This window comes from Cydia amplana, chromosome Z (assembly GCF_948474715.1).
Source record: "Cydia amplana chromosome Z, ilCydAmpl1.1, whole genome shotgun sequence".
Classification (NCBI taxonomy): Eukaryota; Metazoa; Arthropoda; class Insecta; order Lepidoptera; family Tortricidae; genus Cydia; species Cydia amplana.
The window spans coordinates 18,439,353-18,456,960 of record NC_086096.1 but is presented as its reverse complement, the minus strand read 5'-3'; the positions used below and the strand labels follow the sequence as shown (position 1 = coordinate 18,456,960).

Sequence of the window (17,608 nt, the reverse complement as noted above, 5' to 3'; positions counted from 1 at the left end):
TATATGTATAAAAGAATAGGTACCTATATCGGATAATGCAATTATTTTATGTAATCGAAATAAATGTTTTGATACCTAGCAAATTTGGTTTATGTTTTAATTTAGCAGTACCTAATAGTAGTTTATGCAACAGTGATATAATAAGGGTTCTTAAAATTCAAGGGTCGAAGTTACAAAACGAGACGTAGTCGAGTTTTGTAAAAAAAGACCCGAGAATTTTAAGAACCAATTATGAGCTGTTGCATAGATTACTTTTTCTATGACAGCTGCAGCAAAAAAAAAAAAAAAAGAGTTATTATTAAAAAAAAGAGTTATTATTAAAAAAAAGAGTTATTATTTAAAAAAAATTGAGTTATTATTAAAAAAAAAAAGAGTTATTATTTAAAAAAAAGAGTTATTATTGTAAATGAAAACATACCTCTTTCAATCAAGATGATCGGAACTTGTATCTTTAAAAAAAATAAAGCAGTTGTATTATACTCATAAGATGACTGCTAGCAGTCATCTTATGAGCCTATAGACAAAGCATTCAAATGACATTGCTTTAGATATCACTGTCAGTCATTTAATTGACACATTTAAGTGCTGGAGTAGAAAAATACCTTAGATCAATATCATGTAATAAGACAACGTTATATGATAAAAGATATTTATTACATACTATAATAATGAAAAGTTTCAAAAATACACAAATCACCCGAGGTAAATCACAATTTAAGTTGCAAGTGCTTTTGTAAAAAAAATAATTTTACACATGCTACTTCTAATGACTTCATTACAACTTTATATTAAAATCTCTATGAACGAACGTTCTAAGTTAACGGAGGGGAGTAAACAGACCTCGTGGGGAGAGGGACGTGCTTACATTCATACGTTTACATAACGTCGTGAGAGAGTAGACTACCGAAATAAATTATTGTCGATGGAGAGTCGAGCCGACTCGACGAAGTACAGGACGAATAAAAACTTCCGACTCGAGTGCAGTGCGGGTACAAAGGCTAGTCGCCTAAGATGGACACGAGTTAGGGGTTTGTGCTTCTTCCGAGGTCGGCGGAGCCAGAGATGGTGCGGGCGGAGGAGGGAACAAGACGAGCGCGCCCGGCGCGTCGGGGCGCGTGCGGTACCGCGCGGCAGTGGCGCGCGGCGCCGCCGGAGCCAACAGAGCCAGTGGCTCGATGGGTGGCGAGCGGGCCTCCGTCGGCGGCACCGCGCCGCGCGCCCCGGCGGCGACCGCGAGCGCGTCGCCCCGTTCCAGCGACCACTGCCGGCGCAGTCCGCGAGGGCCCCCAGCCAAGCATCTGAAATTAGAACATAATTACCTGAGATACTCGAATATATCGATTTTTAACGATACAACCAGCTGTTGTGCACAATAAAGAATAATTATATGCTCTGAGAAAGAATACTTACATTTCAGACTTATCTTGGTTATCTCGCGCCGTTAGCGATTCGGGAAATGAATTAGTGATTCACTAGATATGAAATAGTAAAGATATGTGACGTTCCACGGCAAAAGGTACCATAGGGCGGCTGGGGCTTACGCTTAATTAACGCCGCTCTAATATTCAGCCGGGGCAATGGTACCCTTTGCCGTGGAACGTCACATATCTTTACTATTTCATATCTAGTGAATCACTAATTCATTTTCCGAATCGCGCCGCTCTATTTTGTTCCCAGGCTTCGTATCCCGGAGGTCTTATCGTACTTACTTATTATAGTTTCTATTCTGACATAAAATGTCTGTGTGTTTTTAATTGATCAATAACTTAAACGTATTGTGTATAGAAACATGTATATTAAAGAACCTGTAACGAGAATATGGTGCGCTCAGGTCTGTCGGAATGGCCGCCGCGGACGTTCCCGTGGTCGGCGCGCGCGGCGGCGGGCTGCTGTCGGCGGACACCGCGCCCGACCGCTGCCAGGCTGTTTCAAGAAATGTTTCACTTTAGTCGAAGGGTCTCCTCGATTTCTTCAGGATTAAATTCCAACATCGGATTCCCTTTCAAACAAAAATTTTATAAATCAGCCTAGCCGTGTTCGAAAAATAGGGGAAACACCAAGGATCCCGAGGAAACCTTAATACAACTATCTTACCAAATTTGTCAGAGCTTGTTGATGCATCAGAACGCTGACGCTGGACCTGGATCTCCGGCTTATCGTTCGTAGCATTTTCATTTATTTGCGATGGAGGCGTCATTGTTTCGCTATCGTTTTCACTATCAGCCTCAAATAAGATTTCTTCACTCCTGTAACCAGATAAGTTAGGTAGGTATGTGTAATGTTTGCTGCTTGTATAGACTTACTTAACAAAGAGGCTAACAATTACGTTGAAGACTTACTGTAGAGGCGGTGGCGTCGGGAGTGGTTTGTCGAAGCCCTCCTTCCCCAGCAGCCAGTAGGTGTGCATGGCCCCCTTGCCCTTGATTTGAGTCAAGCCCCGTGACCGTAAACGGTAACCCCCCGCTGTCGTTAATCGCTCAGCAGTTGTCGCGGAAATCTGAATACGCCACGCAGCACCTGAAAATGTTGATTGGGATTTTTGAACAATAACTCATAAATCCATAAAACCGATTGAAATATCAGACGAGTTAATATTTAAAGATTCGCGTTACTTGCTTTGTGTTAGTTCTATTATTGAAAGGGTTCCAATGTAATATGAACTATCACGCTCCTAGCTAAATTGGTTGTTCCATACTTACGCTACGGAATGTACAATTTAGCTAGAACCCTAAATGGCATAACAATCACGGAGCGTGACTAAATATCGATAACAATGTGAGGAGGACATTCACGTTTAAAAATATCGCAGGTACTAATAAATCTCTTACCAGTAGATTCCATTCTTGAGGCTGTGTTAACAGTGTCACCGAAGAGGCAGTATCTGGGCATCGTCAGACCGACGACACCCGCGCAGCAGGGGCCGGTGTGCAGCCCGATACGTAGATGCAGAGGTGCCGTCGGCGCGTGCCTGATGCGGAAACGTCCCGCCAAGTGCAGCAGATGCAAGGCCATCGTGGCGATGCTCTCGGCGTGGTCTTGCGCGCGAGTGGGCAACCCGCCCACAACCATGTAAGCGTCGCCGATCGTTTCTACCTTATACACCCTATATTGTTCTATGGCATCATCGAATACCGTGTACAGGTCGTTCAGGAGGTCAACCACTTGCACTGGTGTAGCCCGTGCCGCCAGAGCTGTAAATCCGACTATATCGCTAAAGTAGATAGACACGTCTTCGAATTCTTCGGGTTCTACTCGTAATCCAAGAATTAGTCGTTCTGCTACCGATCTGTGAAGAGGTCGAAATACTTAATATGATTACCATTAATATCTACAACTCGTAGGCAGGTTAGATATCTGAAAATAGAATCAAGTCAATTCTAGTAAGTATTTAACAAATGCTTAAAAGTTCGAGTAACAAAATTCTTATTTACCTCGGCAACATTCTATTGAGGAGTTGTTCTGTTTTTTTCTTTTCCATGTCTAACTGTTCCGTCCGTTCCTTTATAAGTTCTTCTAGATTGTTGCTGTACTTCTCTAGCATCTCAAACATTGAGTCTACTATGTTAATTTTCCTGTAAATACATAATATTTAAATACGTCACCTGTATACGAGTACCCACATTTAAGACTGCATAACATTGATAGTAACGACAGAAATTTAAAAAAGCGTATTGTAACGTTAATAACATAATGTAGTAGTTCTAACTCCTGTGGTTCTAACAACGTGTCACATATGCGTTGGTGCAGGATCTTTTAATTACGAGTATATGAGGACTCTCTGTTTGAAAAATAGATCTAAGCATCATCGTCAACACTGTGGATACCAGTTTAACTGGTTGCCTATATACGAGACATGAGCCGACCTGCCGCGGTGCATGTGCCGGAAGATGTCGTGCAGGGTGTGGAAGTCGGGCCGCAGATCCGGCGCCTCGCTCCAGCACTGGCGCATCACGCTGACCGCCTCGGGCGGCGCGGCACCCATCGACACCGACGGCCGGATAAGGGGAGGCGGACGCATTATCTTCTCTACGATCTCTGAAAACGTTCGCAGCAGTGTCGGATGGTGAAGAACATTAGGGGATATATATACATTCAGATTTTGAAATCAGAAGCTCCGAGTGACAATCGAGAGTAGGTATAGATAATCCATACCTACATGTAAAATATAAATTTATTAAAATCATCAACATTGTAAGTATTTGAGTGGATCCTAAAATTAAGTTTTTCTCTATACTTAAATATCACTGGACCACGATTTAGGGCCACGATCTAAAATATTGCCTGTCGAATATTAAAAGTGCGACCAAAACCCAAATGACATTGGAAGTATATAATTTAGATATAATATATTATGCGTTTGTTTTGTAACAGTATATTATTTAAGATAAGTGTAATCACCCACCGTATCTCCTAAATATGTATTTAGGAGATGCCCTCGTATTTTCCAGTCTGCGTCCATATAGACCGCTAGTGGCCTCTTAGATCGGGACATCCCGGCGTCATCACATGGATATGATAGAGAAGCTCTCTATACTCCTATATATTTACCAAAAAAAACAAATTAACCAAAAAATAATGTACGTTTTGGTACATCTGAGCTGCCGTTATGAAGCCTCAAAGTTGTCACGTTTATTCTTTTGCAATTTGATCGATTATTTCGCACTCATAAAACTTTGAACGTTATGGCTTCGTTAGACGTAGAGCTCCGGTAAGAAGGGGCTTTTTAAAATAATATAAGTTACCTACTTGTTGACTTATAGCAGGAAATTAATACATATATGTAGGTAGGTATACACTGAAAGAAATGTTTGCATAACAGTAACACTTGCGAGCTATGTGTTACCTGTTCCGAAATTAGTGGTAGGATATAAGAGAAAAAAATATTTCTTTATTACATACGTTAAGCATTTTTTAAATTACTCAATGAGTTAAGCTAATTATTTATTTCAGTGTAAGTAAACCGACAGTTCTATAACCACGATAAAGTAAAAGTTGCGAGCTATATTTCGATGTCCCACTTTGACCCATCACGAACCTCCAGGTGTGAGAGCGAGCATGCAGTACGGCTCGCCGCGAACAATGACTTCCTGCATGATGATGGCAAACGAGAACACGTCTCCCGGCTGCGACCCGCGCCCCAACCCACCTTCCTCGCGCAGTATCTCCGGTGCAGTCCACAACAGCTCTGTTCATAGGAAATACTTTTCATTCAAATTTAAATTACCGACTAAACATTGAATAAGTAATCGAGTATAGTTCGTTTTTTTGAGCATTAGAAATAAGGTAAACAATCTTGACGTGTCTTTATATTGAAAAACACGTTTTAAAAATAAATAATGGCAAATATGTAACAATTATGAATCTAATACGATCATTTATATTCTTCTGCTTTCATAACTAATAGTCTCTGATTTTTAAAAAGCGTGTTTCAATTAAAAGACATATCAAGATCGCTTACCTTCTTTCTAATGCTAAAAAAAACGAACTATAGATGTGGGACCAACAATAGTAAAACAAAATTCAGTAGGTACCTAATTGGAATAATCTTGCTCGTAAGGCGTCGGTTCTAAAAGTTTTAAATAATGTCAACAGCTGACGTCGTAAGTTGTGAATCGTAACCAATGATTTATAACTCCGATTTTATAATATCATTGATCGTAACTTGCTATTTTGATAGTAAGTTTAAGTCTGACATAAACGGTACAGTCAGAATCATTACTTATAGTAGCAACTGTAGCATATAGAACAAACGCTGCTAAATTATTTGTTACCGTGTCTAATAAGTAGTTTTAAATCTGTCTGTAGATATTATCTTACCCCTTGCGGCCCTTGGCGGCTGAGGTAATCCTTGTGCACGGTAAAAGCTAGGCAGACCGTAGTCCGTTATTCTAAGCACCCAACGTGAATCGACAACGCAGTTCCTCGAAGATAGACGGCCATGCTGGCGCAGCGAGGACGAATGCACATAACGCATGCCTTTGACTAGGTCTGTAAGCAAAGACAGCCGGAAGGTCCAGTCAAGCTTGATATCGTCTGCCATAAGCACGTCCTCGAGAGACCCGCGACCGCAGGCATCGAATACTAACGCAGGCCGCAATTCGCACAGGCAACCTGTAATTAAACACTATTATGTCTTCTATCATTACTGAAATATTAACCTTGAATATATATATAATATATGTTTGCGTGAGTCACTTTTATATATGCACTTTACCTATGAATGGATTAAGGTTTTCGTGCCGCATTGTTTGCATTACAAGAAGCACGTCGGTTGCTTTTCGTTTTATTTCGAGGGACCCGGTAGACGGCAAATATTTTACGTGGACAGCGTCACCCTGTTACAGACCAAATATTATCACATTATTACTTAAATAGGTACTTAAAGTATTACGAACCATTTCAATATTGTACCTATATAATGTCTGAATATCAATCAATAATATTTTAATGGTTCAATTCATACATTATATCATTAAACTGTATTCCAAACCTTTAACGTTTGTAAGGATGTCTGTGAAGCGAATAAGGCCGTCTATTTTCAAAGTCTCGCCGTCCTCTATGCTCAGTGTAACCCAGATGTAGATAGAAACAGTATGCGTACAAAACGAACAGTACCTTGTAACGAGTGCGGCGATCGTGGGTCAGGCGATTGACGCTACAGGTGGAAGAAGGCGCGGAGGGCGCGGCGGCGGCGGGTGGCGGCGCCGAGCGCGGCGACTGTTTCAGCAGGTCGGGTCGCTCCAGCTCAGGCCCTCCGAACTCGTGCAGTTGTTGTAGCCAGCAAGACAGCATTGTCTCCATTCCCTCGCCCACGCGGCGTCGCTCGTCCGCCGGGAATGTGAAGTCACTGGCCAGGAGAACTGCGTCGCCTCGCCTGCGTCGCCGGCGGCGCCGCGTGGCCGCATACCGGGTGACCAGCGCCGCTGCCGCTGCCGCCATGAGAGCACAACAAACGAACACCACAGTCAACATCCCATGTTCGAACCGCGCCCATAATTCATGATCGGAAGCGGCATGTGCAACGGCCCATTCTTCAAAGTTATATGTCGAATTCAACACTTCTACAATAGTCGACCAGTCTTCAGTGTCATCGAGTGAACGTGTCGAAGTTGAATTAAAAATTGTGACGAATTCCCATTCGCAAGGTCCATTTTCGACAACTATTCGTTGATATAAATAAAGTGTTGTCTCGCTACTTTCCGTCCTGGTTCGTTCCGCTAGGTCTTGTCGATTAAGATTTTCTATTACTTCATTGTATACAATTGTTTCCCAGGAATCCCTTTTTTCCTCGGTTTTGCCGACACGTAGTAGAAAAAGATGTCGTTGAAAAGCGTCCAGGTGTAGTAGCAGCGAGTTGAAGTCGGAGACGCGCGGCGGGCCGGCCGCGGCCGCGGGCGACGCGCCACCGGCGCCGGACGGCGTCGCGGGTTTCCCCGAGCTCCGCCGTGAGCGAGTAACATTTGATCTTTGGCCTTGAACTGGAGCCTTCCGCGCATTATCTTCGAGCGTGTTTTTATTAAATGTTTGTTTTGCGGGTCGAGTATTATTATAGGGCCCGGAAAAATAACCTCCGAATCGCCTCTCTAATGTGCTATTTTTTATAGTGTTTACTACGTTTTCGGTTCGTAAAACACCAGTAGACTCCTGACGAATTCTCTTTTTGCGATAAGGGCGCACGGTTATGTTGTTTACGAGCGCAAAGGCTAACGGCGTCGAGAAACTTTTCTTATACAATGGCGCAAGATTGCTCGATAAATTCGGGGTTTGTGAAATATACTTAGATTGGTTAGATGACAAATTCTCTCTCGATTGTGTATAAGGCAAATTTCTTATAGCTAAAGTGATATTGCTCATAATAGAAGTCAGTTGGGCATCTCGGCGTGCGAAGGATGTGATGGGAGAGGGCGGCGGAGGGTCCTGGTCGAGCTGCAGCAGCAGCACGGCGGGCCCGGCGCCCGCGGCGGCCGCGGCCCGGAGCGCCGCCAGCGCCTCCGCGCCCACTTCTCCGTGTGGTGCGCACAGGATCACCACTGCAACAAGGAACACCGGCCGTGCAATGTCGTGCACAACGACCTAGTTCAATCATTATCTAACGATAGCGTAGCGATAACAAAAGCGATTCTATGAACCTTGCACCTTGTTTTTATTTAGTGAAAAACATTAGTTACAACATGCGGTTAGCGTACCTACGTAACAATAAATATCTAACCCCCTTTATTTATAACATAAAATGTACAAGCTTAAAGTTTAGTAGGTATAGTTAATTTATGTGTTATCCCTCTCTTACAAATATATGAGTCAAAATGAGAGATAAAGACGAATGAATAGCTATTTAAATGAGACTTTAAGAGCCAACAGGAGCTGAGATTTAAATATTTTAGGTAAATATACCCGTCTCGCTAACGGAAGCGGCTCCTAAAACTAGTGCGATAAGGACAAGGCGAAAAATCCTGCGTAAAAATCTCATAAATCGAGGTTTCGTACTCGACTGTTTCCTCCTCCAAAACTTAACCAATCGTAACCAAATTTGGAAATCTAAATGATTATGACATTATCTGTGCTTTTTTGGCTAATTGATATAAGTTTTGAATAGCGCGCCTCTCATTGCGGCATAGTCAATTAGGCCATTTTGGCCATTTTTGAAGGGCTCTAGCGCCTTAAAAAACAAAAATATCAAAAAAAGCAAAACGGTCCGACACAGATATTGACAATATTAATCTGTGTTGAAAAAATCATTGCTCTAGCTTCAAAACCCACGGAGGAAACAGTCGAGTACGTTTGTATGGAGAAATGACCACTCCTGTTGGCTCTTAAGCGTGTACACGATAAACCTTAATTTGCGACAACGCATAGCAAGGCAAAAGGGTCTTGTCTTTTTCCTAATCACGGTCTCGCAATCCCGCCGATAAGTAATCCTTACATGAACCCGTAAACATTTGCACGATAGAGGAATCACCATTCATTATTAATTACCTACACATTTATGTTAAACCTACAATAATACTATTATAAGTACTTTATGAGCCCCTACACTTAGCGCAGATAGTGATATCTTGGAACTTGGAACAAATATTAATTAAATATACCTAAGTATTAGGTATACCCGTAAAAAGAGTAGGCATGTTGGTAGTTCTATTAGATATTCCGTAGGTATTAGAGAGATCATATAAAGCCTGGCTGTAATGGAAAAGAATCCCTCTCTTACAAATACATGAGTGAAAATGAGAGATTTAGACGAATTAATAGCCATTTAAATGAGACTTGTAACGGTACACGATAAACGTTAATTAGCGACAACGCATAGCAAGGCAAAAGGGTCTTGTCTTTTTCCTAATCACGGTCTCGCAATCCCGCCGATAAGTAATCCTTACATGAACCCGTAAACATTTGCACGATAGAGGAATCACCATTCATTATTAATTACCTACACATTTATGTTAAACCTACAATAATATCATAAGTACTTTATGAGCCCCATGCACTTAGCGCAGATAGTGATATCTTGGAACTTGGAACAAAATATTACTTAAATATACCTAAGTACTGTATTAGGTATCTCCGTAAAAAGAGTAGGCATGTTGGTAGTTCTATTAGATATTCCGTAGGTATTAGAGAGATCATATAAAGCCTGGCTTTAATGGAAAAGAGCGAAAAATATCGGATTACTAATGGATTATTCATAGGTAAAAGGTCTACACCCTGTCGCTGGACATTACATTGTCTGCAAAATCCATTAAACCTATTAATAAAGTAACAATGCTCTTTGTGATCTAGAATATTCCTAGGATCGTGCGAGGAAGTTTATTTTCTCGTTAATCCCAGCAAGATAATAGACGTAATCTGAGTTTGTATCTATCTAATACCTTTAAACGAGCAATTCTTGCATATTTATTTATTTATTTATTTGGAGTTGCAGTCGCCGCGAGCACTCGAGCCTGAGGAAGGACCCCTGAAGGGCCCGAAACATGTCGCCAATAGCGACTAAAAATTCAAGTGAGTGAAACCGTTGTCGTATAAACAGTTTATTTATTTATTGATATACAGTGTGTAAGTCAAATACGGGCAATAAATTAAACCAGATATAGAATTTACCCGTCTTATCATTAATTAAGATGTTTTTTTAAGTTACACTTAATTATGACCCCGTGATTAATTTTTTCCACATGTACCGAGCAGCAATGTACTGTAAACATTAAGAAACAAGATGATAATGACATTACGAGATACGAGCTTTTCATAGTAACTGCCAACAAGCGTTGACAGTTACTTTAAAAAGCTCGTATCCCGTAACGTGTGTGGTGTATTACATTGCGGGCCGAATTATTTTGTATGGTTATAATTTTCAATGCATTTCTAAGTAAAATCTATCTCAATATATTTTTTAGGTCCTATGCTAACCACCGTTTAAATATTCGCCCGTATTGGATTTACACACTGTATATATATTTCGGGGATCTCGGAAACGGCTCTAACGATTTCGATGAAATTTGGTATATGGGGGTTTTCGGGGGCGAAAAATCGATCTAGCTAAGTCTTATCTCTGGGAACACGCTAATTTTTGAGATTTTATATGTTTTCCGAGCAAAGCTCGGTCTCCCAGATATTTCTTTTAATTAGGCAAACTATTTAAAGGGTACACGGAGAGAACATCTAGTATTTTTTTTTTTAAATTGAGAGGTTAATCTTAAAATGTGTATTTTAACAACATTAGGTACCTATAATGAGGGCCAGTCTCGTGTCATGTCATGGATGAATGAAGAGGTAGTGAATTATTACATTTAACTTTTTAATGTGCAGACTTAGGTTGAGCTCGCAGAGTTGAAAATTGTAGCGCTTTTTCGATGACAATACGGCTGCCAATAATTTTATTAGCAATATTGAGGCCTTGAGGCCTTTCTCTGATAACTCCATTGATTCAAAACCTGATTTCTTGACTTTAGGTTGATAGAATAAAAAAACATGAACATAAAACACATATTACACATTTGTTTGTAACATTTCTTGCAAAATAGGTAACTAAAAATATGAAAATAACTTCTAAAAATGCGCAATTTTATTTTTAATCCAATTCATTGATTATACTCGTTTTGTTTTGTTTAGACTCACTAAAAATGATTTTTCTACTCCCGTACTTTTATTTGTCATTTAAAGTAAAGGGTCGTGCACAAACTTTTAAAACCCTACCTTATAGTTGTCAAGTATTTAGTCTAGTCCCCAAAAAAGCATTTGTGGATACACGCAGTTTTTCAAGTGAAAACTTCTTTAGCGGCGCTGGGCACTTTTTGAGGTGGGGAAAAAATGATAAACTCGAGACAGCGTAAGACGATCACGTGACCGTAAGACGGACACGTGACCTGATCGTAAATCTGTTACATGTAATGTCATTGAGTTTTTCTTTATTGATTTAAATGCCATCTAGTGAGTTTCGCTCTAACTGGTATTAATATAACTAGAGTACTGACAGTGATGTGCTTAGGGGTTTCAAGTAATTAACGCTAACGCTAGATGGCGTTAACCTCAATTATACTGAGTTTTCACTTCTGCCGGCACTCCCTGAGTGCAACCCGTTGTTTTTTTTTTTTAATTTCATTCATTCTTTTTCCGCCCGTACCCTCCATTTTTGCTACTTCTTGTATGCAACGTTGTTTAACTGAGTCAAAAAATACTCGTGGCGTCTTTATTAACAATTTTCGCGATCACCTCAAATTGTTACTCAAGCCACTCGCCTTTTTTGACCTCTCTTAAACAACGGTTGCATAAAATACTATTTCAAAAACATGATATCCGCGATTCTGGACACGCACAGCCATCCCACTCACGTTTTATGTTCAGTGACAGTGAGATAATGAATGAATGAATGATTTATTTGCTTAAACATGGTACATTAGGTTAAGAACCTGAACGGGCCCTTAAAAAAAAGATATATACTTAATAATATATTGAAAAACTAATTCTACTTACCATGTGGTCTCCAAGCCAATTGTTCAAGTGAAAGAGCTGAGCGACGTGCAGCTAGACCCGCAGCGGTGATGGCTCTTGCAACTTCGCGAAGAATAACCGCGCATTCCCCTGCGGCCGGTGGCAGCAGTACGCGACGCCAGCGCAGGCTGGCGGCTAGACGGGCAGCTGCAGCGGCGCGGGCGGGCAGAGCGGCGCAGGCGGCGGGCTGCGGACGGCGCAGCGCGCGTGCCGCCGCCGCCAGCGCTCCGCACGCCCCGGCGCCCGCCCAGCCTGCGCACACCGCCGCGCCGCCCGCGCTCAGAGCGCTTAGCGCGCCGCTGGTTACAAGCTCTCTCCACTTTGGCCCGCACGTGTCTGTATGCATTTAGTTGTTATTAAACCTCAGTACGTTTAAACAGCTTGTTTATTTCAGATAATTCATTTGTCCACGCTTTCACTGAGCTTCACAAACACCTATATGAGCAATTGCAAAGCAATCCACATCACTCGTGAAGCCTTCTGCACTTGTTTGAACTATCAATTCTATCCATATTCTATCATTCCCTCTAACAGATAATATATTTTGGCAGGATATTTGTAAGTCAACAAAATTTCTAGTAATACTTAGGAACATATACAGGGTGCTTCCTACAACAGGAGCAATAAATTAAACTGTAGGCTGTACTCCTCAAACAGACCAACATTTGTTCAGCAACTTTTGAAAATAATTCATGTTTTGATTTTTATTACATTTTAAAGTTTATTCTAAGACGCAATGTATTGCAAATCTTGTTATGTTTAAAGCGTGACAAGCAACGTCAAACACACTGATGTCAGCGTACATTGAAGGCAATATTTATTTTGTATGAAAAAGGGGAAGTCTAAAAGATTCATAATTTTTAAAAGTTGCTGAACAAATGTTTGTCAGTTTGAGGAGTACAGCCTTTAGTTTAATTTATTGCTCCTGTTACAGGAAGCACCCCGTATACTAATCGTACAAGAAATCATGTAGGGGCCCGATGGCGATCTGACCACGCTGAAAACAGAGATAAGTGTTGGGGAACATTTCTACTACGAGTACTAGCAAACGAACTTATCATGTCGACACATATACTAATGGACGGTTGAGCATTCCGCCGTCCCGGTCAGTCAGTCAGGTATGTGAAATTTTCGGTTGCTCTCGTCTTGCTAAGGGCGATAATAATGCTCAGATTATTTACTGCCTACCTGTTCTCCTACATGTGAAATTGTGAACTGCAAAGATCGGATTTACAAGAGAGTAACATTGAGAGATTCAAAAACATGCTATAACATGCTATTTAAGTTGTTGACTTGATAAAGTCGTGAAATACCGTCTAATTCAATACCAATGCTGAGTAATTAATTAGCCAGCTATTTTTATTTATTATTAATATTATTATGGTAATAATGGGTGATTGAAGGAATGACCCTCACTGGCAGGTAATTGAAGGTAAAACCGTAAAAAAGCTATTTTGAAAAGTCTATAAGTACCTATGTATTTTCCCATGTGTTATTAATTTCTCCATTTCTCAGTTCGTAAAGTTTAATTTAAAATAATAGACTGACGCATTTAGAGCATCGCAGTCAGCCGGGACAGGTCTTAAAAATATTATTTTAATACAGTTGCTCAAACAGCACTAGTTCGCAAAGTTACTTTTTGCAAACTATAGTGCTTTTACAATTTTTTTTTATTTGTTTATCACCAAGATATTCAAAAAACAGTGTTCATTTTGTATTTCTCCATTCCAGACATTTATTACGTACATAAAACATTATTACACGATTTAAAATTAAGATTTTCTGTGAGTGTTTCTGTATAAAATAAGTTATTGTAATTATTTTCGCAATGTATTTCCCTAAACATAAAATATAGGTAGTGCCGAATTCACAATATTTCACAATATCAATCAAGTACAAGGGCGATTCCATAACCGCTTATAGGTAGTTGTACCTAATGTAACCAATATTTTAGTGTAATTTTTGCTCATGTGTAATTTTGTGTACCTATTAAAAAGGTCGTTTATGTTACGTGTCATTATGTACTTGTCCCGTGTCTTTAATTCGTCTAAGGCTCATAAGACATCTCGAGACTCGTCCATAACAAACTTTGCACGCTTACAATAAAATGTACTACGTATTTTATATTTATTTCACTTACCTTCGTAATTGAGAATGCGGATTTTGCGCTGTGTCAAGGTGGACTTGCCAATTGAGAGTGCATATTGATGAAAGCGAGCTTCCGAAAAAAGGTCTTCGGGGTGAGGAGCGACGCAAGCGGCTCTCAAGAGCAGCAGCACCGTGGGGTCGGAGGCCCCGACGCGGGGACTCGCGCCAGCGGCGAGCAGGACCAGCAGCGCCGCCAGCGCTGGCGGCGGCAGCGGCGGTCACGTCCGCGCGGCGCGCCGGCCCGCGCCCCGCCGACCCGTTTCGCGCTCCGTCGCTCTGATGCGTTCCGCATAATTGCGCCAGATCAAACGCCTGCTGATCACTTGTGTCACGTTCATAATGCGATCGATGCCTTACTTTGCTTGTTTTCTTTTCTGGACGGAATAAAAATAGATGTTAAGAAATCTTTTTACTTTAGTTGGTACTTTACAGGCAGAAAGCAAAAAAAAAAATCGGCCAAGAGCATGTTGGACCATGCTCAGTGTAGAGTTCCGTAGTTACCATTCTGCCAGAATAGGTTAAAGGGGGGCTATTAGCAAGTGTCATATTTTAAACTGTTTAGACGACAACGGTCGCCAATAGCGACTAAAAATTCAAGTGAGTGAAACCGTTTGTCGTCTAAATAGTTTAAAATATGTCTCACGAAAGTTTAATATCGAAGTGTCATATTTATACATTAAATTACATGCATAAGAGAGTATAGGTACCTTTGCAGCGATTTGTATGTCTTTTTAAGAGAATACTTATTGCAATAACTCAAAAACAGCTAGAGGGATTTTGAAAGACCTATTTAATGGTACTTACACCATTGGATTTAAGCGAAAATTTAAAAAGAAAAATAGTTTTATTATATAGGAAACGTAGAAACGCCTTTTGTACTCGCTGTAGTCGCAGGATATAGGTTCATTTTTATTTATAGTGGTTCCGAACAACTGAAGCCGATCAAGCGTGCTTCGTACAAGAGCGGTATAAAGAAGCTTTATTGAACATCTATGAAGTCCCTAATGATCCGAATGACGAACCCTAGTCTTCTGTAATAGGTACAACCCAGCGTATTCATATTAATATCACATCCAGATTATTCCCCGAAATCATCATACATGATGGACAAAATAGTAGACGAGGGTAAAAATTGACATTTTCACCTCAGCAGCTCGAACAAGGGTACTTTGCTACTTAAAAACAGTGAGCAAAATCGCATTTTGCTCACTGAGTGACACAACATGAGCAAAATGCGATTTTGCTCACTCAGTGAGCAAAACGCGATTTTGCTCACTGTTTTTAAGTAGCAAAGTACCCTTGTTCGAGCTGCTGAGGTGAAAATTTAATTGTTGGTATATCTTAAGAAAACATGAGTGAATAGAGGTAAGTGATAAAGAAGGAATACATTTTTTGGGTTCTCTAATATGTTCTCACTGCTGAGGTGAAAAGTTTTGTGAACTACACGAGATCAAAGTTATTTACATCTCGTGCGCTTTTGAGTCCCTTACTACGCTCAAGATTCTAAATTAGATTCACTCGCTACGCTCGTGAATCTAGAATAGAATCTTTCGCTTGCACGGGACTCAAAATAAGCACTCGAAGAAATATCAAACTTTGATCTCTTGTTGTACAAATAACTATTATGCCCTTGTTGTACACTCTGCTTTTCACTTCGATTGCGAGGAAAATAAAACACATTTTCACGGCAATTAACACCACGAAATTGTCGTAAAGCGAAAGAACATAATACATAACCAATTCCCGCCAACTAACTTTCTAATATTATTTTTTAATTTTCAACATGTGATCAGAGTTTCAGACGCTTGGTTTTCTGCCAGGTCAAACATTTCGGAGCATTATTGAACTATAATCGACTCCTATTTCATGTGATTTACTAAATTTAATGACAGAAAATACGGATTTCTAATAAATTGTAGCAAAAATAAAATAATATAACTAGTTTTGTCATCTACACTTTTTTATTGCTCAGTAAAATTGTGCAATATGTTTTAACTGTTTGGCTGTTGAGACCGATTACCTTAGTCTTAGAAGAATATTTTACTTTTATGCTCTAGAGCATAAAATGCAATTTTATCTACGCACGACATAAAGGTGCACTTTTTGAGCATGAGAAGTGAAAATGGTATTTTTCTTATTATGAAGGAAGAATACATCTACGCTGCATCTACGTAGTAGCAGCCGCTACGCCGTAGTAGAAAAGTTTGTTTACTATAACGAAAAGTGTACATAAGTGGACCTTATGCCGTTTGTAATAAGATCCACCGATTTACAGTTCAGACGTGTTGCTGTTTATACCTAATAAAATATTTCATTTGTTTACTGTAACCTAAAATCGTAGTATCCAGTAAAATATTTAATTGTTTTACTGTACCTAACCAAAAATCGTAGTAATAATCATCTTTGGCCTCACTATTTTTTTTATAATTAGGTAACTACTTTTCATATTATTAACTACGAGTATGTGAGGTGTGCAATCAAGAGTATTTACATACATGTTGCTAACATATTATTGCATGTGCCCATGTAACATTGTGCGTGCTGTTAGGTATGTCGTGGATACGAAAACAAGCTACCTATCAAACAAAAAAATGCAGTAGATACTCTTAAAAACTATCGTCTTTTGAAAAATGCAAAGCCATGTAAAACTCTAAAATATAAATAAAAGTCGCTATGCAGGTATTTCGTCTTGTAATAATTTTAAATTAAAAAAAAACACAAGTTGGTAAAGTGTTTTATATTATAAACTTACAGCAGCGTTCATGCTCAGCCACTGGGTCCAGGTCACTTATTTCTTTAACGGTTGGTTAAGCTCGGATTTATTATTTGTTTTACTATATTATTTTTGAGTTAAATAGGAATTTATCATAAGTTTTATTAACTCGTAAAAGCGTACAGATTTGGTTGTAAAGCTAAGTGCGGAGCAAAGTGCTTCTGTACGAAAAGCGTAGCGCACGGTTTTAGCGAGTTCGGTGCAGTGTGAGCGGGTTCAGGTCGCGGCGGATGGCGCGCCGGCACTACCCCGGCCCGCCGGCCCGGCCGAGCACGCGCGCTCGCGGCGCCCCGGCGCCCAAGGCACACCCCGCCGGGGCCCGTGGCAGCGCGACGCGCATGACGCTGCCCTACTCGTACACTCGCCAGCAAAACTAGCTAAGCGGGTCTAGTGTTCAAAATAGTTCGCGTACGCTCTTATCCTCTTAAGGATAAAGTTGTGTTCAGTTCATTTTGAACACTTCGCTAGACTGGGAACTTTTGCCGCACACTGTACTCAACTCTATTACATCACTAGGGTCAACTCTGTTACTCACCTCTGACAACATTCATTCTTACGCATAATTTATTAGTACCACCTAATTCCCAGGGTTGTTCCAGCATGCTGCCCCTTAACTCCAAGAATTGGCATGGGCACCTGTTTTTCCAAAAGTACTGCTATCTGACTGCCATCTGACCTTCTGTTCAGTGCTGTTTTCTTACTGAAATC

General features: G+C 40.4%; 1 protein-coding gene and 2 long non-coding RNA genes across 3 annotated transcripts in view; 2 read left to right on the top strand and 1 right to left on the bottom strand.

Moving 5' to 3' along the window:
* LOC134660854 (uncharacterized) overlaps nt 1-17,608 on the top strand; it is an 848,341-nt gene that overhangs the window by 544,429 nt on the left and 286,304 nt on the right. The gene's annotated exons all lie outside the window — the stretch shown is intronic.
* LOC134660852 (uncharacterized) overlaps nt 1-17,608 on the top strand; it is a 93,200-nt gene that overhangs the window by 48,294 nt on the left and 27,298 nt on the right. The window lies entirely within an intron of this gene.
* Nucleotides 633-17,451, bottom strand: LOC134661618 (uncharacterized). Its single transcript, XM_063517759.1, has 14 exons — nt 17,436-17,451; nt 14,120-14,347; nt 11,962-12,315; nt 6,616-8,030; nt 6,215-6,335; nt 5,818-6,111; nt 5,036-5,185; nt 3,864-4,035; nt 3,432-3,572; nt 2,829-3,286; nt 2,340-2,517; nt 2,095-2,246; nt 1,806-1,923; nt 633-1,298 (listed from the first exon to the last, which is right to left on the bottom strand). Exons 1-14 carry the CDS (start codon nt 17,449-17,451, stop codon nt 1,007-1,009), a joined length of 4,089 nt encoding a protein of 1,362 aa, XP_063373829.1. The 3' UTR covers nt 633-1,006.

Excerpts from the sequence above, each read along its gene's own strand:
- LOC134661618 (XM_063517759.1), bottom strand. Across the intron at positions 5,186-5,817 it reads GCCGCCAAGGGCCGCAAGGG|AGCTGTTGTGGACTGCACCG; the intron begins GTAAGATAATAT and ends TCCTATGAACAG. Across the intron at positions 2,247-2,339 it reads CCGACGCCACCGCCTCTACA|GAGTGAAGAAATCTTATTTG; the intron begins GTAAGTCTTCAA and ends ATCTGGTTACAG.